Here is a 23,023-nt window from a genome sequence, read left to right on the forward strand (position 1 = left end):
GATGATTATTAGAGAGGTCAGCCAGTGCTGAAGGAGAGAGTTCAGAGAGCGAGAGTCCTTGTAAAAGCATTCCTATTGTTTTCTCCTCTCGGAAAATCCTCCAAAAATCCTTGCCACCATGTCCGGATCTCCTGGAATCCCTGGTCAATTCGGCGACCAGCGTGCACCACCGAAGATAGTCTACGAGGAGGAAGACTCCTCAGAAGAAGAAGAAGAAGAAGAAGATGTAAGCAAAGAGAGAGCGAGAGGTGTTGTTTATGTACTCTTGTTTTGTCTACAAGCTCTGCTACAAGATAAAATGTATGCAATGACGCGAAGCCACGTTCCCCCCACCTCCCTCCTCCTATTACAGTAGTTGTGTGTATGCATACCACAACTCATCCTTATAATATGCGCTGCCTCTCCTCCAAACTCTGTTTGGTTTCAGGAGAGAAGTAGGAACAGAACTAAGCGCCCAGGCTGCCTTTTCCCTTTCACAGAACAAGTCTTCTCTGTTATAATAACTACAGCTCCACACTACTTCCTTTGTCTTTGACATTTTCTGAGGTTTGTGTATGTTTTTTTTTGAGTTATTATCCTACACTCTCTCAATCATCATCTTGTATGTGGCCTTCTCTTCTAAGAAAGTGGCTATTTGTGTTGTGTTTCTATGTTTTTTTTGGCTCATTAAGTTGCCAAAGAATTCAATTCCTGTAATAATAATAATAATGACAAAAATGATAAAATACTACAAATTTCTGTTAATACCACCAAGTCAATTGTCTGTGTCAGAGTCACTCACTCCCTCATGCTATAAAATTCCAGTCACCCACAGTTTTAGTATCAGTATTATACAGAGCACAGTCTATCTATCTGGTCCCCTTTCCCAGCCTTCTTGTTGCTATTTATCATATCTTCTATGACTCTGTCCCATTCTAAGAGTACTGTCATGTACAGGTATAGCTACTGGAAGGTAAGAGAGAAGGAGAGAGAAATGTAAGACAGGACAACCTCCTGTATATTTGCTGTCCTTGTAGTGCATGCTTTTTTAAACTTCTTCTGTAGAGCATGTAGCATTATAAAACATGACCTCTTCTTTTTGAATGAAAATCACTTCCCTCCTTTGTTCCTATGTTTATTATTCTCTTCCCAGTCGAGGGCCATAATGGTTTTCAAATCCCAGCCCCTGTGTAAACTGTGGTCGATCTGTTTTAGTAAACCAGTCTCTTTAATCAGCCCCTTGTGGTGTTGTGGCCTCCACACATTTGTTATTTTTATTTCTCTCTCTCTCTCTCTGCCACAAGGAAGCTCTTGATGTTGAAATAGTTGTATATGATACTCTTGTTGCATTGAGTAACAGCACTGTCTGTTTGTTTATGAATAAATTGTTGTATTGAGTGATTAGCATGTGTTTGTTTGTTTCATGGTACTTGTAGGCTTATGAAAATAAGTAAATCTATTAAGCTCTTGGTTATGTGCTTGTTTTCATGTCATTATATCATTATCTTTCCCCTTTGTTTCTGTTTATATCTTTACTTGTTTGTTCATCCTTGGCAGCAGTTTGTCTGATACTGTGTATGATGCATGCTTGTGTACAAGTCTTTCAAATTCTTAGCTTAATATTGAAATACTATCCAATATACGATGATGGTATGTACTATAGTCTAATAATCATGCTTCATTGACTATACTAGCTATAGTATAAAATAATTTAGATGCCATATGGAGGCAGGCAATGTCAATTTTATGCTTAATTCAATTTTGATTTTCAATGCTGATTTACACCTAGTGACTATTACGTTTTGTTTGTGAGTGTATCTCTTAGTTGTAACATTTTATTTTTATTACGACTAATATAAGCAGTTATAAGGTATATAAACAGCTATGTACATATCTACCATAATAATGTTTATGTATACTTGTATTTCCTTTATGTCCTCCCATTGTTAATTCTCATTATGATACTGGAATGCCAGGGGGAGTAAGGAAGGGCCTCTCCTCACTGCCACTGTTAATTCCTTAGCGGAACTAGCCATGTACTTCTTTCCTCAGATACACAACTCCACATTCCCTTGTACAAGAAGCAGATAAACTTGCCTTTATGACGTATACTAATTAGTATTTGTGAAGGTAGAGAAAAGTTGCCGGTATAGAGAGAGGTAGAGGGTGACTTGAGAAAGAAGTGAGGGTGGGAATATATTGCATTACTTGTAATTAGACTTTTATAATATCAAGCCTTACTAGGCCAAGATATTTTAATTTTGTCACTCCTCTCTCTCTCTCTCTTCTCTCTCTCTCTCTCTCTCCCCCCTCTCTCTCTTTCTCCCTTCCTCTCCCCCCCCCTCTCTCTTTCTCCCTCTCTCTCTCCCTCTCCCTCTCCCTCTCCCCCCCCTCTCTCTCTCTCCTTAAAGTCAGATGCTAGTTTAAGCAAGCCTTTATTGTTGCTTCACCCTCTCACACTATAAGGATCATGTTTTAAAACCTTATGCCTTACTTGGGCCCATGCCTTCCATATTTTTCTAGCTGTTAATGTGTTTGTGTTAATTAATGCATTTCATGTGTCATTTTAGTGTCTCTCACTTTTCTATCTAAGGATATACTGTTTCATGTGACAATTAAAACTTTGTTTCTTCTAAGGCTTAATTGTGATCCAATTTTCTACTTTAGTGTCACATCCTTCCCTTGTATTTCCTTCCTGGTCTCTAACTGTAATTCTCTGAATCTACTTATATGGTGTGTGTCTTTCCTTATCTACATCTAAGATGTATAGCTTCCCAATTATTTATTACTAATTATTATTATTGGCACTATTGGGCCTTGGGGAGTGATCCTGTTTAGTTTTGCGTGAATGATGATATCCTGTCAAAAGGACATGCTGTACTTCTTGGTGATAGGTAGAGAAGGAGAGATACCTTTACTAACTGTCTATATCCTTAATTAGGGAGTGTGACCATCTCCCCCATCTCTTATTACTGCTTCACTTTTACTTTTGTTAATCATGTCTCAGCTACTATAAACTTTCAGTCTCCTCTTGTTATAATAATATATATATCAGAGTGACCCATACAATATTATAAAAGGTCATGTATGACATAGTATTGATGATTTCATGAACCATTAGACCATTAGAATGTATTGACTACCTGTTATCATTGTAGACTTGTCTGTCACATACATTGTACATGTACATGCACTTATCATGTGCCTCGATCCCATAATCCTATATACCATATTTGTCTATGCCTATATACATGCATGTACATGTACATATATTTTTTGTACATTCATCCATGTAGTCAATTGTGTGTGGAACAGATGGTACCGATTCATTCCTTTCTGATATAATGCATATTATTATTAATTTTTAGTAAGAGTGTCTAGCATTCTCTGGATGCCAGTCCCTCTGGCTATAAAGTGTTGCTATGTATACATGTCACGTCCACTTTAGCAAGCACTTAATGATCTATATCTCTCGGTTTAATCCATTATTAAGAATGATCTTCCAACACAATCATAAATATGTCTTTAAAGATATCTTTTCCCCCTTGTACTTTAAAGTGAAATTTGACTCTACGTAATTGGGTCTAAAATCACTCGCTATTTTTATAATCTCTCTCTCTCTCTTCCCTTGCTTTTAAAATGTCTATCTTATCTGTCTTTAATCTCCTCTATTAAACTCAATGTAAGAGGTTTAAGTGCAATGCAACTTTAATATTTAAATATTTTTATGCATGTACATGTTGTGCATACGTATACATGTCTTGGTTTCTTTGAAGAGGTGTCCTCTGTGGTGTTTAAGTGTTTTGTGGCATGTGATCTTGAGCGTGTTGTTGCTCCTAGCTAAGGCTTCCTCTAATTAGTGGTTGATGTTTACTGTGGTATCTCTCTCTACACACACATGAATGTGGCCTTCCAAGCACTAGCCGTTTCTAATCTTAATATTTCTTTTTCTCTCTCTCTCTTTCTCTCTTCTGATTGTGTACTGTTCTTTATAATACCCTGTCCCCCCTCTCTCTCTTCCTCCCTCTCTCTCTCCCTCCCCTCTCTCTTCCCCTCTCTCTCTCTTGTTTACATTTTTGGGTGTACCCTTCACTTACTTGTATCACTGACACTATTGTGTATTTTGTATATGTACATGTACATACATGTACATACACATTTGCTCTGTTTATTTATGTGTTTCATTTAGCAGTTGTTATTAGCTTATGTACACAGTCTGTTACATTTGAATAGATCCTCTGTGTGGGTATTTTATCACCTTTATGCACAACTCACCTTAATAGATATGTGTACCAAACACAGGCACCCCCTTCTATCTCCTTCTCTCTCTCCCCCCCCTCTCTCTCTCTCTTTCTCTCTCTCTCTTTCTCTCTCTCTCTCTCCTTCTCCCCCCTCTCTCTCTCTCTCTTTCTCTCCCTCTCTCCCCCCCCCTCTCTCTCTCTCTCTCCCCCCCCTCTATCCTTCTCTCTCTCCCACTGTTTCTTCCTTCCCTCTCAAAACCCACATCTACATCCTCTATTCCTCTTCTCCTAGACATGCTTTTAAAAATTCTCTCACCATCCTCATCTAATTGTTTCAACATGTTAGTGCATGCGTATATACATGTACATGTACACGTAATTGTATACATAAGTTGTGTATTTTTTATATCTGCTGTATAGACTCTCACTGTTACTGTTTTGACTGACTCATTCTGTTTGTCTTCACAGTATCCACTCCATTAGCCCAATCACTGCATGCCTATACAATTTAGGCATGTATTGTTGTTATTAGTTTATGACATCAGCGCTTGTTTGTCATGATAATACGCCTATCGTTTACAACATGAATATTGTTTTAGTTTCATGATATGAATATTGTTTATAGTGTTACGGGATACGGATCAATGGGGCTTGTTTTCTCTCTGTCTGTATCAGATCACGTACCAGCACCCTCCCTCCCTCCCTCTCTCTCTTAGTTTTTGTTTTGCTATATTTTGTTTATTTATGCCATCATCAACTAACTCTTTGTCTGTACATGTACACGTATACATGTACATGTACATGTACATGTACACATGTATACATGTACATGTACATGTACATGTACACATGTATACATGTATATGTATATGTATATGTATACGTGTACATGTAGTTAGTTATAATGTTTTTGTTGAGTGTTTTCTCTTCCTCTCTGTCCACTATTTATGTTGGAGGGTGTATGCGTGTAGTGCAAACCTTTTGATGTTAATCTAATATTGTAGCATACACTAGCTCACCTCTCTCTCTCTCTCTCTCTCTCTCTCTCTCTCTCCCCCTCTCTCTCCCTCCCTCTCTCTCTCTCTCTCTCTCTCTCTCTCTCTCTCCACATCTCATGGAATCATTGTGTTTATTCTGTAGCTCATACAGTTTATCAATGTTGGTTTATTTTACAGTTGTGATTTTTACTTTCTGTCTGCTAAACACTCCTATTGTTAGGGAAATGAATGTGGATTTAGAGGAGAGAGAGAGAGAGAAGGAGAGAAAGGGGGGAAAGATAGTTTAAAAGCTTGCACGTACATGTACATGTACCTGGGACCCCACACAGGTCAGTGCTTTATAAAAATGTTAAAGTTTATCACTTATAGGTACTACATCACTTGAACCATTAACCTCTTGCCCTCTCATCTCATTATTTGTATTCACTTATGAATGCGTCCTCTTGCATTATATCACTGTAATGATCATTATTATCATATTAACTTAGACCCTTCATGATCAACATGTGTATGTACATGTACATGTAGCACAGGAATAGATTTAGAGTAGTTTATATTGACAGTCATCCTCAATGAAACTACAATTTAGTGATTGTGTAATACTGTAGATCAGGAAATTAGTGTGGTAGAAAATTTCTGTGTCTTAAAATTGTGCTGTGATTTAATTTTTCCTAAACAAGACTGTGTCATGTATTACTGAATGTGGCATGTAATTTTAGTGGTTATCTAATTTTATGCGAAATTCTAATCCAGTAAAATTAAAATCCCAGTAAAAATTTCCAGATAGACGGTATGATGTAATATTATGGATTAAAGGCATTTGATTTATGCATGTATAGTCATACCTACATGTATCTGTCCTTTGTAGATACGTGAGATATGCATACCATAGAGTTATTCCTAGATATAAGATATGTACAAGTACCATACCATAGAGCTTTCACTCTCTCTGATCTTCTGCTATTATATTTCGTTGTTTTTGTTCTATTGATATATTATCAGTGTAGCCTTTGGCTGTTGTGCCAATTGGCCAGTTATGTACTGTACTGCCTTGTGCTTTTAATACTCCACACACTTACTATACATGTACATGTACATGTATGTTACGTGTTACATGAACATGTAATTGTGTCCATTTTTAATAAATGAGTGTTGTACACGTGCATGTACATGTATATGAAGTATGTCTTTTTATGAGTGTCCTTTTTTTCTTTTTTTTAATGTGTTACTTTTGCTGTTTTTTTCTTGACCTTTTCATACTCATGTACATGTACATGTACATACATGTATTAAGTACACTTACATGTACATGTACATTTTGGCAGCTAAAAGGATGTATGGGGGAATTCTACATCTCTTTATTCACTTTAATTATCAATGTGTCATCATTAAATTTTATTTTTTCCGTTCGCATGCATTTAATGTCAATAGTTACCCATGGGACTGCCCATGAATATCAGTCTAGGTTGGTGTGTGGGTATTTTTAGTTATTACAACCCCACACTCACCTTTTGAATATTATTGCTTGAGAATGAATCTTATTAGAATCTCTGTGAGGTACTGCTGAGAGTGCAACTGTGTAGTGTTAATTGGGGCCTTGAATAATGGTGAGAGAGAGAGAGAGAAGAGAGAGAGAGGGAGAGAGAGGGAGGGAGAGAGAGAGAGAGAGAGAGAGAGGGAGAGAGGGAGAGAGGGGAGAGACAGAGAGAGGGGGGAGGGAGGGAAAGAGAGAGAGAGAGAGAGAAAATCTCAACTTAAAGAAGAAACAAGCTTAGGTGATATGTGAATAGAGGGAGAGGATAAGATGAAAGACATCATTTGTGTTTATGGAAGTGGGAGAGTTATAGAAACAAAGAGATGCTGCGTTGGAGAGTTGTAGGAGTTGGCGGTTGTTATACGCTTACCAACAGCTGGTCCTATATCATACCTAATGTCTTTAATGTTGCTTCCTGTGTGGATGCTAGACCGTACAGGTCATTTTTTAATTAATTATAATGTTATTCCTTTCTTTCTTTGAAGTGCTACACACCCTGATACAAACACTCCTCTACTAGTCACTCGATCGCTCCATCTCTTGATCCACATACACACACACACACACACAATTAAAGCAACATTAGCAATTAAGGTACAGGCTGTTGGATCTAGAGTAAATTTTGGGAGACCAATAGTCTCCTAAACTCCTTTTAGATCTAGCTAACAATGTTAAGTTACTTTAAGAAAGAAGAGGGAAGGAATTGGTAGCTATGTACATGTACATTCAATATATATACATGTAGTTTAAGAAATGAATCACTATACATATATGTCACGTGCTATATAGTACAAAGTGTGATTGTGTAGCTTGTGCCAATAGTGAGTTGTTTACTGATTGTAGCTCCTAATCTGTGTCTCCTCCTCCTCCTCTAACCTTATCTCTTATAATAACACCATCAGCTTGTTCCTGACTAGTATCAACCAACCACTGTATGATATCATGTACCATGTGCACTTACTAATATACATGCATGTACATGTACATGTACATGTGTAAATTGGATTATATGTACATGTATGTGTACATGTGAGATTACAACCTTTAGCCCTGTTTACTCTATGTCCTTAAACCGGTTTGAAACCGGTTTACAAATAAACCAGTTTATGTGTTTATGATGTATTAATATTGCATATGGTTATTAATTCCCTCTCTCTCTCTCTCTCCCTCATTCTCTAGTATGATGACGGTTTGAATAAGACGCTGCCTCCAAACTTTAAATTCAGACATAAGTCCCAGCCTGTAATGACGTCATCAATGCTCCACCCAACCCACCAGTCCCGCTCCTCTCCGATGCACACCCCGCCCCAGGATGGGGAGGGGTCTCCTAATAATCGATCCGGAACCGGACTAAGGCGAAGCAAACCTGTCGATTCGTCTCAGAAACCTAACTGGTCGCGGTATCGCGAGAGACAACTTGGAAAGAGCGATCCTTCATTGTCACCCGAAGTAAGTAACATACATGTACATATGTACATTAATTATATTATATTATATTGATTATTAATTTGAGCATGTTTATTATTCAACTGTTATATGCCACAGCTAAATTGTTTTGCTGCTGATAATGTTTGCAAAATATTTAAGTACAGGATACTGAGAATATAGTATAACCAAGAGTACATAATCTACAGAGAGTGTCTAACCATACTATAATAGCTGAAATATCACCGCGTAGCCTTTTCTTGTGCATCTTTGGGCATTCCCGCATACTGGGTGTGGCTGTGTAGGAAAAAATGGCTGCCAAGTTTGCTCAACAAGGTTTACTGGCTGTTTTGGCGCCTCTGCTATAGCAGTACTGCATATCAGACTTCAGCAGCATTATAAAGTATACTAGTATGATGTCTAAAGCTTCTTCAAGTTTTCTCCACTGTTTTTATGCAAACTTCTACACGTGTTTTTTAGTAAGTACACCCACGCTTCTGGTCTCACGTGACTTAGTTCTACGCTGTCATATTTCAGCTACTATAGTGCGGTTAGACACTCTCTGTAAATTATGTACTCTTGGTATAACCAACTGATATAGTGATGCTCTATAGCTCATACTATAGTGTGTTTCCTAAGTCTATATTGACAGTACTATATGCATAGCTATTTTTATCCTGTACATGTACAGTTATTCTTTTACATGTACATGTACATTTAAATTTACATGTACATGTATGTTATGATCAAAGGTAGAATAGCTGAGGCATTGTTCCATTGCAGATTGACTCAGCTCAATCCTTCAGTACATCCACTAGTATTAATATAGCATATCCAAATTGGAATCAAACCTTTCTAACAGTTGATACAATAGCACTCTCATGCACCCATGTAAGTATATATAATCCTATAGCACTATTGGTTATGTATAGATTACTATGTATTGCTCTATTGCTGCATTCCATTTCCTTGTACATACAAGCTTGCCTGTTACAATCAATACCAGAGTGATTGATTGCTTTTTGAAGTACAGTGTCATAGTCTATAGCCAGGAAGCTAGTCGAGCCATGCTGTCCCTCCTGTACAAGTAATGCTGTCCTGATGTGTATCACTTTATAGAGTAACAGCCTCCCTAATGACTTCCTTTATGCTTCATGATGATAATAATAATAATAATAATAATACTGTGTTTGCTTTATTAGCTGGTTCATTGAAGATTTCCTATTGTAGAATATGTAGACTCTTTGCTGTTTAATGAGCTGATAATGCTTCCACTGTATGCTCCCAAATGGAAAGACTTTATTTGCTATCTTTAATTTGAGCACAGCAGGCTTCTTCTATTTGAGAGTTCTTCTACACTTTATATACATGTACATTACCTGATTATGTACATTGTACATGTACATGTATGTAGTATATTCCTTTTGGACATTAGTATGACCCATCACCTAATAATCATGCAGCCATTGTACTATTGATATATTTGCCTATTACAGTATGTATTATATACATGTACATGTTCATTACAAATACATACAGTGCAAAGTACCTTTATAATGAGGATGTTTTATAATGTCCCAATTGGTACAAACCTATTAAAGAACTACCTCTAAAATGAGGACACCTCTGTATTAAGGACAGGTAGTGTAGGCCCAATGGTGTCCTTAATAAAGAACTTATACTGTACATGTATTAAGGACAGGCCAATGTTCTCCTTAGTAAAGAGGCTATAGCTACTCCACAATATCCCTAATACATGTATTATGTATATGCATGTACTATTGTATGGGGAGATCCTAGTGGACTGTGGGAGTTGTGTGGGCTTGTAATTGTAGAATTCTTTCAATGATCGCAAATTAACGAGTAATCTGTTAATGAAAGTGGGTTGATTAATGACTCCAATAAATAAATAATATTGGAAAATAATTACTGCAATGTATGTACATGTGTACGTTTATGTTATAAAAAAATTAATAAGTAACTTTTAAATATTTATTTATAATTATTGTCTACTCTTACTCCTCCATAGACTGCTACTGGATTGTTTAGTCCGGAGGAAAGTTTTGAAGATCATGATCATGAATCAGAACTGGCAGATCATCTATCGGCCCATTTAAGGTACTGTACATGTACATGTATATACATGTACATGTAGTGTGCTTATTTCAATGTGTTACATATGTACAATGTACATGTATTTAATGAATTTCAGTTATTTTAAAAATTGTGACTAATTTTTGAGTTTATTTGGCTATACTGTGTTTAGCTGATTTTTTGTTGTTGATTTTGTGTTGTGTGTGTGTGTTGATTTTTATTTCCTTTTTGTTAGTGTCAATATTGTCATTATATAGTTAAATTGATTAGCATATCTCTCTTCCTTTTCCTCTCTCTCTGTTTCTCCCCTCTTCTCTCTCCCTCCCTCCCTCCCTCTCTCTCTCTCTCTCTCTCTCTCTCTCTCTCTCTCTCTCTCCCTCTCTCTCCCTCCTCAGGTTGCCTCCTAGCAGAACTCAGAGTCTCAATCAGCCCAAGTCGCCTCGTTCTCCTCGTATATCCTCCCCATCACCTTGTAAGGACATGAGAGAGGGGAGAGAGAGAGGGGGGAGGGAGGGAGAGAGAAGGAGGGGGAGAGGAAGTGACTATTATAGCATGTACATGTACATATACATGTAATTTGTAACTATTACTATTCTTGCACAGGTGGCAGCCCTAGAACATGGTCTCCTTCTATTACAAATTTTGAGAGATTTAGTCATGGAAGAAGGTACATACAACATACATGTACATGTACATATCAGTTATTACTAATACTTGCTATACAGTATGTATACATGTACAGTGATACAAATAGGGTAATGATTTCACTGTTACAAACTATTATTATGAATTGATATTGTGTCTTCCTACCTGTGAATATTAATTGATAGCTAATGGTGCACTCTTTCTCTGATTAATCGTGAGTTTTGCTGAGTGTATGATGAGATGTATAGTACCTGTTTACCCAATCCAACATTCCTCTTGTTCAGTCTAGCCAGTAATTACTATCGGAATATAGTACATGTACATGTAGACATGTACCTATACATGTATGTGTACTCGTATTGTACATGCATGTACTCTAATAATTATCATAAGGATTACTACTATTTGTCGTAATAGTAATTAGTAGGGAATAGCGTAGAGAGAGAGAGAGGAAGGGAGGGAGAGAGAGAGGGAGAGGGAGGGAGGGAGAGGGAGGGAGAGAGAGAGAGAGGGAGAGAGAGAGGGGGAGAGAGAGAGAGAGAGAGAGAGAGGGAGAGAGGGAGGGAGGGAGGGAGGGAGGGACAGAGGTTGACATTTTTACGAATATACAGAAGAAGATTGACAGACAAGGATAGTCTTAATCAACATTATTATTATTATTTATTATTACAATTAGCTCAGTATAATTCAGTATAGCTCAGTATAATTCAGTATAGCTCAGTATAATTCAGTATAACTCAGTATAATTCAGTATAACTCAGTATAATTTAGTATGATAATTAGCTGATTGCTTGTACGTGTTTGCATTCACTGCACTTTGTGAGCAAACATGTGTACAACACGAGTTTGACAAGGCTATCTGTTATTGACTCTAGTGTCTGTTTATCATTGATTAAAGTATATTAATAATTCAAATAACAAGAGGGAGAGAGAGAGAGGGTAAACATGTTGACAGTGTTCTATAGGCATACTGTTGTGTAATGCACAGTTAGTATACTTGTGTGTACATGTAGTAGCACAGTATAAAGTGCATATATTATGTACTAGCTTCTAATTAGCTTATAGAAGCAGTAGCCAATTGACTGTTTAATTAATATATAGAGATACATGTAGCTTTTATATGTACATTTAGACTATCTGTGTAGCTGCAGGTATTAGAGAAAACTGCTTTAATTTGTAATAATATTATTTTTTGAATTTATATCTACCTTATAAACTATAATGCATATGCATATGCATGTACATGTACATGTACATGTAGATGCATATTATTATGATAAAGTGCTTATATCTCATATTATACATGTAGCTGAGTTACGACCATTTTTAAAATGAAATATCTGAACAAAAAACTTCATGCTTATTATTATTATTATTATTATTATTATTATTATTATTATTGTTAGGTCTGAGATGAGGAATGACATGAGGCGTTGGTCTTTAGTCTCTCAGTCTTCTGGTTACACTACCTATACTTCAGCCACTGACTCACCTGCCTCTCTCTCTGTGAGTTCAATTGGGCTTCTTTTTTATTCTATTTTGTTATATTTTTTACATTTTTTCTGTGCAGTCTTATCCTTCTCAGGAACACATACACGCCCCACAAGATCACACCAACAACCAAGTGAGTACCTACAACCAGCCATTATTGGAATATGCATGTACATGTACATATACTTGTAGCAATAGAGATAGAGAGGGAGGGAGAGAGAGAGGGAGAGAGAAAGCAAATACACATGTACATGTACATGTATGTATGATGCATGTACATGTACATATACAAGGAGGGAGAGAGAGGGAGAGGGAGAGAATACACATTTACATGTATGAGACGTAAATATGCATGTACTTACATGTATAAGACATACTTACATGTACATGTATGTACGATGCATGTACATGTACACTGTGTATATGTTGTGTACATGTACATGTAGTAATAGGGAGAAAGAGAGGAGAGAGAGAATACACATTTACATCTATAGTATGTACATGTTGTATACATGTACATGTACAAGGCTAGTTGTACATGTACATGTGTTTATTATGATAGCATTGCTTTGTTAGTACTTCTCAGAAACTTGATAGACTTTTGTGGCCTGTTATATCGTGGTCTGTTATCTGTTACTCTAAATGTGCATATATTATGCATGTACCTGTACATGTACATATACAGGTACATCTATATAACATATTCCTCCTTTATTATTAGTTACCTACTACACCAACTCCTGAAGATTTCGCGAAACTACGTAAGCACTTCAGAAGTGATTCCAGTGGCAGTAGCAGCATTCATGTGGACGACGACCTTCACATCGCGACCCACAGGCTCCGAGCACGAAGTCTCAGGTAAGCCACACCCATAACCACACCCTCTAATTATATTTTTGTAGCCCGGAGAGGTCTCCACGAGAGAGCCTCTTGGATCTTGACGATACTCATGCCATTTTCCGGGAGAAATACCCCCGGGCGAAACTAGAGATGGAGAATCAGCTGGTTACTTTTATGAACGAGTTCTCTGAGACTAATAGACAGTTTTCGGACTCAAACGTGAATTTTGCTCGTCATCAGATACTAGAGTTTGCAAGGGAGCTGCTCTTCAAGTCGCAGAATGACCTCCTCAGTAAAGAAGTGTTTATTCAGTTCTCGGAGAATGTTCTTCAAGCAGTCACTAATGTAAGGAGAGGGAAGGGAATGTATGTAAATGTACATGTTTTTATGTAATGTATGTATGTTTATGTTGTGTAAATATTTTGAACTGGTTTCAATCAAAATTGGATTTTTGATAAATTTTAAAAGTTGCTTCAAAATCAGGCCAAAGTCCCTGTACTATAGACACGGTCTTGGGCGAAATTTCACTAAAATTTAAAAGGAAAGAATTCTCTATTTTTATAATTTTTTCTGAGACATATACATGTACATGTACTTAGGTTGTGTGGAAACTTGAGACTCTGTATACTTAAATTTTTAATGCTGTAATTATATACACGTATTTAATTGCCTCTCTCTCTCTCTCTCTCTCTCTCTCTGTAGGTTCGCGAGAGAAATGGTGCTGAATCCCCTGAGCTCAATCAGCTAGTTAGGAAACTTCTCACAGTCATATCCCGCGTGGCAAGACTGGTCGAAATAATAGAGTTTGATCCAAACGCTTTTAGCGCTAGCGTCCTTCAGCTGGCAGGAGGAGAAGGAGGAGCTAAAGGGGAGGGAGGAGAGAGCTCTGAGTGGTTACAGAAACTGACCTCGTCTCATATGCCTTATATACTAAACAGGCTGAACCAAACACTCGAAAATAACGATGGAGGTACATTTACAATGTGCATGTACATGTATGCATGTATAAATTGTAGTTGTATAACTAGTATAGGTTTGAATGTACATGTATTGCACTCTACATTACATTACATGCATGTATAAGTATATGTCAGTATGTGCGTACAATGTACATGTACATGTACTTATATTTTGCATTCTTTAGCTTATTAGCTGTCATATTGTGTGAATTAAAGATGACTATTAATACTTTCCATGAATAGCTTTAACTTAATCAAAACCTTTGAATTATCAGTAATTATATATATAGGCTAAAATAATTTACACGCGTACATGTACATGTACATGTAACTGTATATGTAACTGACTTTTCTTTTTCTATATCTCTCAGATTCTGCTCCAAAATTGTCCAAAGAAAGACCTTCATCTCTACATCTCTCACTTGACCAGGTAGCGTCACTATTAAAAATTAATCCCTCCCAATTAACGCCCGATTATTCCCACTCTATTTAATGCCTGTTTTACACAGATCCAACCAAGAAAAGAAGATTTTGATGTAATTAAAATTATTAGTAACGGAGCTTATGGGTAAGCCTGATCATGTGATAGTCACGTGACGTATTTGTGTGTGTATTTATAGTGCTGTATACCTTGTGAGACACAAGCAAACGAGAATGAGATTCGCCATGAAGAAAGTTAACAAGAAGAGGATGATAATGAAGAAACAAGTGAGGGAGAGAGAGGGGGAAAGAGAGAGAGAGGGAGAAAGAGAGAGAGAGGGAGGGAGGAGAGAGAGAGGGAGGGGAGAGAGAGGGAGGGGAGAGAGAGAGGGGAGAGAGAGAGAGGGAGAGAGAGTACTATGTACAGTACATGTTTTCATACTTATAGAATAATGTGTATTTAAATTTTGCATGTTTTATTCTTATTAATGCCCACCTCACAGGTCCAGAGTGTTTTCAACGAGAGAGACATTCTAACGTTCTCTGAAAACCCGTTTGTTGTTGGTCTCTGGTGCACCTTCCAGACAAGAGTGAGTCCTATATCCTATACCTTTCTAATTAAAGAGATTTCTAATTAAATGAGAAATAACTAAATTTCTAATTATGCGAATTTTTACGAAATTATTTCTTCCCTTCCGCAGCAACACCTGTACATGGTAATGGAGTACGTTGAGGGAGGAGACGTGGCTGCACTCTTAAAAGGCGTTGGGTATCTGACACTTGAACTAGCCACTATGTATTTCTCTGAGACAGTACTGGCCCTGGAATATATACACAGTCACGGGATCATCCACAGGGACTTGAAACCAGACAAGTAAGTACAATGTACATGTATACATGTACAATATGTCAAGTACATCACATACCGTACGCGTCTTAATTTTCGAGGCGTATTAAATTTCGTTATTTTGTGCTCATCTTAAATCGACGAAATTTAAACCACCTCTAATGCCATTCTATTGTATGTAGACTATGGCCAGAACATGAAAATTAGCTCACACGAATATTAACTTTTGAGCACATGTCATTGAAAACACAAAATATTAAACACTCGAAAATTTGAACGTACATGTACATGTACCGGTACATGTACATGCATACAGTCTATAATATCAACATGTACAGGCACATATCAAAGTACATGTATTTTATTTTTAATTGATACCCTTTTCTCTCTGGGATAGTTAATGTATTAATTTACTTCTGTAGTTTATACTAATTAATTTACATTGTACATATACATGTACATACATACATGTATATGTATTATTAGCATTTCTTATCGTGTGCATATAACTACACACTACAACAGTGTACATGTACATGTATAGGAATGTACATGTAGTTATAGTGTATGATGTGTTGTGTAATCTTGCATCATATGTTTGTTGTGACTGGATTGTGTGATGTAACTCACACCTTTGATTGTTGATTTAATCTGTTGCTGTTTACGCTAGCCGTCATATTACTCCCCTCTCTCTCTCTCTCTCTCTTTCTCCCTCCCTCCCTCTCTCCCTCCCAGTTTGCTAATCACTTCAGAAGGACACATCAAACTAACCGACTTTGGTCTCTCTAAGATCGGACTCACAAACTGTAAGCCGAATATAACTACGCCCACCTATAACCACGCCCCTTTTCCTTCCCCTTACTCCAGATGCTGCTCACGTCATAGAAGATGCTTGGGCCAAAGACTATCAGTTTGTCGATCAAGAAGTCTACGGAACACCGGACTACATCGCACCTGAAGTTATCCTGGGAATGCCTTATGGTAATTTAACATAACATGTACATGTACATGCAAATAGTTAATTAAATTTACACACGTAATATTTGAATGTCTAGACTCAATGCACTGGTTTGCATATACATGTACATGTACATATACATGCATGTACGTGTACATGTATGTCATTGTTCAAAATTATGATTCGTGTCATTTATGTTTAGGTTTTCCTGTTGACTGGTGGTCAATGGGAGTGATACTGTATGAGATGATGATGGGCGTGACTCCATTCGTGAGCTCAACTATACAGGACCTATTTGAAGAGATCACTAATGGTAATATATGTATATGATATACATGTCATAATAAATGAATCATTGATTTAATACAATGTCAAGAGTTGCTTATAAATATTAAGAGATTTTGCTAAGCTGTTTTTAAATGGACATGTTCTAGAGACCTTTTCATTAAATCTATTGTTCATTAGTATTCTGTAGTACACTATACATGCTGTCTCCTATTTTAAACAGTCAATTCATTTTAAAGTACTGCAATAAAATAATGACCAACAACTCTTACTTTCTGCCTATACATGTACCTCATATACATTATAAGGAGGACTTGTACGTGTACATACATTTTTATCTTCTTTCTCTCTCCTCCAGAAAATCTTCACATTTCTTTCCCCGAAGAGGATGAGATTCCTGATGACGCTCAAGACCTCGTCCGTCAGCTAATGTGCTTTGATCCGATGTATAGGCTGGGGTCGACGGCGAGAGAGGGCGTGTCTGGGGTAAAGTCGCACCCTTTCTTCTCCGAGATAGACTGGAACCTATTGCTGAGGACAAAGGCGGAGTTTATACCACAGCTAAGAGGAGATGATGACACCAGTTACTTTGACAGTAAGTCAAATGTTTTTATACATGTTAGTACATGCATTTTACAATATATAAGTCAAAAAATACTAAGTTTAACCTCATGTACATGTTGTAGATGTACATTTATTTGTGTTGCATGATTAAAGTCAAGCTCTTTCTTGATGCTGTGTTGTTGTTCTGGTTGACTGTCCTTCCTTGTTCTTTGAATTAGTGATTGAGCATTTTTAACATTTCTTGGCAATAACTGAAAGATCATGCATGTATTTGTACATGTACAGCCTTGTTGATATCTGTTTTAGTATGTAGAATAGCACATGTACATCGATGTATAGGGATTACTAGTTACTGTTTCATTTCTCTCTCTCTCTCTCTCTCTACAGCTCGTGAAAACAGATATCCTCAAAATGAATTTGCAAGTGACGAGGAACCGGACGGTGATACTGATCAACCCTTTGATAACTTCTCCTCTACTGCTCCAAGAATGTACCTCAATGAGAGCTTTAGGTAAGGGCCAGCCACCAAGGAATGAAGCTTGGCAATAAGTTTATTGTCACTCCATTTACATGTACGATGTATAATGTCAATTGATATAAATATTGAAAAATTTGTATGACTTACATGTGTACTTGAATGCCTTAATTCATATGTTCTACATTCTTCTATATTTATAGTTGTTTAAACTCTGCCTGTAACACTCATTTAAAATACATTAAACAGCTTTGTACAGTTAATAATGGCACAGAATTTTGTCCCATTCCCGGATTACTGACTTGTGCTATGTTTACTTTCTAACACAGCTTCCTGGGTTTAAATCTTCTCTTTTCTCTCTCTCTTTGTTAGGATATCACTGACAGATTCAACACTCGGCCTTGATGGCTCTAAGGAGGCTAACAGGGACAGCGGTATTGTGGAACAGGAGCCAGCCACCAGCATACTGGAGAAACCTGTTGTAAACATTCTCAATGAAACAAGGTATGAATGACAATTTATTATTATTATTATTATTATTATTATTATTATTATTATTATATAATATATTTTTTGCTTAATATGTTTTTATTCTGCATCTAAATGTGTTCTTTATTAATAATAATAATAATGATAATAATTGTCCAAAATATTCAGTTAAAAATGTGTACATTTACTATTGTATTACCTTTTACTATAATGTAATTAATTATGTATTTATTCCTTCTCTCTCTCTCTCTCTCTCTCTTCCTCTCCCTCTCTCTCTCTCTCTCTCTCTCTCTCTCTCTCTCTCAGTGAGTCTGGAGGTGTCGAAGAAGACGAAGAAGAAGAAGGTCCTATCACTAATATTGATGATTTTGACGAGGAACCCTCAACTAACACAATACTTGCTGACTTGACCTTGCGAGGGACGAGAACACCACTCGCCATCACCCACAGCTACAGTCTAGACGAACGGGAACATCCCCACTCACCCTCGTCCAATGATGAGAGACCCATCGTTAGTGGTAGTACTGGGAGGAGTAGTAAGTACAGGCCAAGCAGTGGGGAGAGGATGAAGAGTAAATCGAGACATCATCAGCTGTCTAATATTGCAATAACATCAACTTCATTGACCCCTGGTAAGATAATCAGGAAAAAATGTGATAAAAAATTTGAGGTGATTTCAGAGCCTCTTTTGAAAAAACCATGGGCTATAGCCTTGGGTATTTTTCAAAAAATTGGCTCGTTTTTTTTTAATGATCATAACTTGAAAAATTATTGTCGGAAACAGCTCAAACTTTCTACGTAGCATAAGGACATTGATATGCATCAAAAAATGTAATAAAAATTTGGGGTGATTTTGGAGCCATTTTTTGGAAAAAACCATGGGCTATAGCCTTGGGTATTTTTCAGAATTTTGACATTTTCTTAAAATGGCCGTAACTCAAAAAATATTTGTCAGAATCAGCTCAAACTTGCTACACAGCATAAGGACATCAATATGTATCAGAAAATGTAATAAAAATTTGGGGTGATTTCGGAGCCATTTTTTGGAAAAAACCATGGGCTATAGCCTTGGGTATTTTTCAGAGTTTTGGCGTTTTTCTTAAAATGGCTGTAACTAGAAAAATATTTGTCGGAATCAGCTCAAACTTGCTACACAGCATAAAGACATCACTATGTATCAGAAAATGTAATAAAAATTTGGGGTGATTTTGGAGCCATTTTTTGGAAAAAACCATGGGCTCCATGAAAATACCTTAGGTATTTTTCAGAATTTTGACGTTTTCCTAAAATGGCTGTAACTCGAAAAATATTTGTCGGAATCAGCTCAAACTTGCTACATAGCATAAGGACATCAATATGTATCAGAAAATGTAATAAAAATTTGGGGTGATTTTGGAGCCATTTTTTGGAAAAAACCATGGGCTATAGCCTTGGGTATTTTTCAGAATTTTGACATTTTCTTAAAATGGCCGTAACTCAAAAAATATTTGTCAGAATCAGCTCAAACTTGCTACACAGCATAAGGACATCAATATGTATCAGAAAATGTAATAAAAATTTGGGGTGATTTCGGAGCAATTTTTTGGAAAAAACCATGGGCTATAGCCTTGGGTATTTTTCAGAGTTTTGGCGTTTTTCTTAAAATGGCTGTAACTAGAAAAATATTTGTCGGAATCAGCTCAAACTTGCTACACAGCATAAAGACATCACTATGTATCAGAAAATGTAATAAAAATTTGGAGTGATTTTGGAGCCATTTTTTGGAAAAAACCATGGGCTATAGCCTTGGGTATATTTCAAGAATTGGCCCGTTTTTAAAAATGCTCATAACTCAAAAAATATTTGTCGGAATCAGCTCAAACTTTCTACATAGCATAAGGACATCAATATACATCAAAAAATGTAATAAAAATTTGGGGTGATTTTGGAACCATTTTTTAGATAAATCCATGGGCTATTATAGCCTTTGCTTTTTTCAAAAATTGGCCAGTTTTAAAAATCAGCTCAAAGTTGATACATTGAATGTCATACAAACTGAGACATTTTTGTAGCCACTTTTTACGATACTCCTTTATTTTTTCTTAGGCGATGGGTCTCCCTCCAGTCCACGTAACTCAATGGCAGTCACACCAATAGTCATTGCTAATGATCGTAAAGGATATGGAATGACACTCAAACCAATAAGAGTTTATATAGGGGACTCCAACAACTATAGAATACATCATATAGTCCAGGTAAGATTATTTTATTTTAAAAATTATGATATTTATTTTTTGTTTTTTTGTTAGTCTGTCGATAAAGATGGCCCCGCCTACAAAGCTGGGCTAAGACCAAACATGTTAGTGACACACATCAATGGAGAAGTATGTATTTAAACCATCATAAGTATTTAATAAAACAATTCTTTCTACTCTGCCCCTTTTCTCTCTCTCTTTTTTAGGCTGTTACTGGACTACAACATGTCCAAGTTGTCAGTTTAATGTTCAAGAACTCGAAGAAAGACGCGTCTGCGAAGGCAAAAGATTCCAAAGAGCCCAAACACAAGCGTGAAAGAGAAAACTCCATCCTCACCATACACACGATACCATTAGATCAGACGAGTATAAAGCAAGACTCTAGAAAGAGGATACCATGGCTCGGAAGAAGAATTGGGAAAATTTTACGGAAACATTCGTCTCGTGTCAAGAAGCGTCCTTCTTTTTTCCGTCGCGGGAAAATGCGAAGCGTTGACACGACCTCGCAGTCTTTCACATCGTCTTTTGGCTCGGGATCTCCGAAACTTTCCTCGTCCCCGAGGAGGGCGGAGTCAATGAAAGACCGAGTCCGTCAGCACTGGAGAAAATCTGGGAGCGGCAGTACCTCATCAAAACACGGAAAGACCCCGGTATCACCTCTTGCCCGTTCAACATCACCCGTTGCACTATCAAGCGTCCTTACGCCAAATAGCAGCCCACCCGGCTCCGTACAAAATCTCTCCTCGACCACGCCTCCCAATTCTCCTCCAACCACTCATAAAGAACGTCACTCGATGTTTGCCGAGTCGAGTCTCCTCACACATACAAAGAAATCCGTGAGCTCTAGCGAGCTTTTCCTATCTACCGCAGCGACCAAAAAGAACTCTTCTCCTCATACTTCTCCGCTACTTAAAAGAGCCGTTTCCCCTTCCCCTGAACAGACTTATAAAGTTTCAGGAAGTGGTGGAGGTAGTGGTGGAAAGACGCGTAAATTCAGTACACTTGAGAGGAGTACGATACCACGAACAAAGAAAGACTCTGTCAGCTTCATAATGTAAATATTTCATTGTTTATCTTTCTTGTCTCGTTTTGTGCCTAGTCTGTTGGTTTTGCCGTTTTGCTGTTTTTCTTTCTTTTTGTTTTTTCTTGTTTTGCTGTGACTTACGTTTACGTCTTGCCTGTTTGTTTTCATAATCAAAATAATAATTATTATTTATATTATTTCACTCTCTCTCCCTTCCTCTAACTCTTGCTTTCTTTGTTCCTCACCTGTTCATGTGTTATAATTTAAACCTGCTATAATAAATGAAAATGAAATTGTTAAAACACAGGTAATGTTGGCCTCGCCCCGTGAACCAGGCGGGGTGGCCATGGCTTGCTGCAGTTCTATTTCTTCCCAGACTTCTCTGATGGAACTTATGAGGCTAGAAGACATTGTTATCAGTCGTGAACAGATGAAAATAATCAAGTTAGCTCTTGAAGGGTTGGGAATTGAGCAAGATGATAGGTTGTGCTATTACTATGATGGGAGGCTCAATGGTAATCATTGTAGCTTCTATTTAAGCTCCAAAATAAGTCCCAAGACTTTCTCTGAACTTTATGACAGACTTGTAGTCGAAGTAGGATACAAGGACACTCTGCTAATTTTATATGAGGCATTAGTAGGAGTAGGTGTAGAAGAAGAGAAGCTGCTAAGCATCAGAAATTATTGTGATAACGAACTCAGTGATAGCATGTATATACATGAAAAGTATCCAGATTTTAGTACATTACTAGCAATAGGCAATATGGTGTTGTCGATGAGTGATGAGGAGTATAGTAGCCTGTGTTGGAAGTTGAGATTAGCATATTGTTCGCGATTTGATTCTGTTGCACTTATATATCGATCTAAAGCATATCAAAGTGATGGAGGGTTTTATAGGTATTTGGATGGTATTTTGAATGATTGCCCAAGAACTAAAGAATATGTTGACATTTATTTTGACAAATTGAAGGTTAAAAAGATGGTAGTGAAAAGAATGAAGTCAGCAAAAACAATATTGCAAGGAGCAATGGCAGAAGGATATGTATCTTTAATTAACATAAAGATAATTATTTGTGGGCCTCCGTACGTTGGCAAGACAGCATTCAAGGCTTTATTGCTTAACAAGAAACCTCCTCTTAAACACAATAGTATACCCATTGCTGCACGTCCTGTACAAGCCATTGAAATACTAGCTGATGGAGATCAAGTTTGGAAAGAAGTCTCAGATGACGATTTGCTTCATATGGTATCTGATACTATAGGAAAGCAATCTGAAGTATCACCTGAAGAGCCTGGTACTCCTGTTATAGGTCCAAAATTATTGCATACAGATGAAAAAAACTCCCCATATAAAGTTTCTAGCAGTCCACATAACAATACTTCTCATCATAATACTGTCACTTCTCATCGACCAGCTATAGCAGATTTTGCCTCAAAAAAAATTATGAAGAAATTAGCTTCTCCTGGAATAAGCAAAGAAGAACCACCCAAGTTACATGAATCTACATGGATTCGTCTGAT

At 37.1% G+C, this 23,023-nt stretch overlaps 1 protein-coding gene across 3 annotated transcripts; it reads left to right on the plus strand.

The window, feature by feature from the left end:
• Nucleotides 1-22: 22 nt before the first annotated feature.
• Nucleotides 23-21,784, plus strand: LOC100640995 (microtubule-associated serine/threonine-protein kinase 3-like). Of its 3 annotated transcripts, none has more exons than XM_019995374.1 (25): nt 23-226; nt 7,932-8,201; nt 10,207-10,295; nt 10,667-10,743; nt 10,875-10,938; nt 12,323-12,422; nt 12,487-12,540; nt 13,129-13,265; nt 13,310-13,592; nt 13,950-14,217; nt 14,578-14,636; nt 14,716-14,774; nt 14,827-14,914; nt 15,130-15,216; nt 15,328-15,500; nt 16,209-16,279; nt 16,341-16,454; nt 16,634-16,744; nt 17,075-17,311; nt 17,668-17,791; nt 18,128-18,259; nt 18,551-18,876; nt 20,330-20,478; nt 20,533-20,607; nt 20,685-21,784. In XM_019995374.1, the coding sequence occupies exons 1-25, from the start codon at nt 119-121 to the stop codon at nt 21,534-21,536; spliced, it is 4,107 nt and encodes a 1,368-aa protein (XP_019850933.1). In that variant the 5' UTR covers nt 23-118; the 3' UTR covers nt 21,537-21,784. The 3 variants fall into 3 exon arrangements, with proteins under 3 accessions (XP_019850933.1, XP_019850935.1, XP_019850934.1); XM_019995376.1 differs by lacking the exon at nt 23-226 and adding an exon at nt 419-546; XM_019995375.1 differs by lacking the exon at nt 23-226 and adding an exon at nt 884-952.
• The last annotated feature ends 1,239 nt before the right edge of the window (nt 21,785-23,023 follow it).

The sequence above is a fragment of the Amphimedon queenslandica genome, unplaced genomic scaffold (genome assembly GCF_000090795.2).
Source record: "Amphimedon queenslandica unplaced genomic scaffold, v1.1 AMPQUscaffold_13446, whole genome shotgun sequence".
Taxonomy (NCBI): Eukaryota; Metazoa; Porifera; class Demospongiae; order Haplosclerida; family Niphatidae; genus Amphimedon; species Amphimedon queenslandica.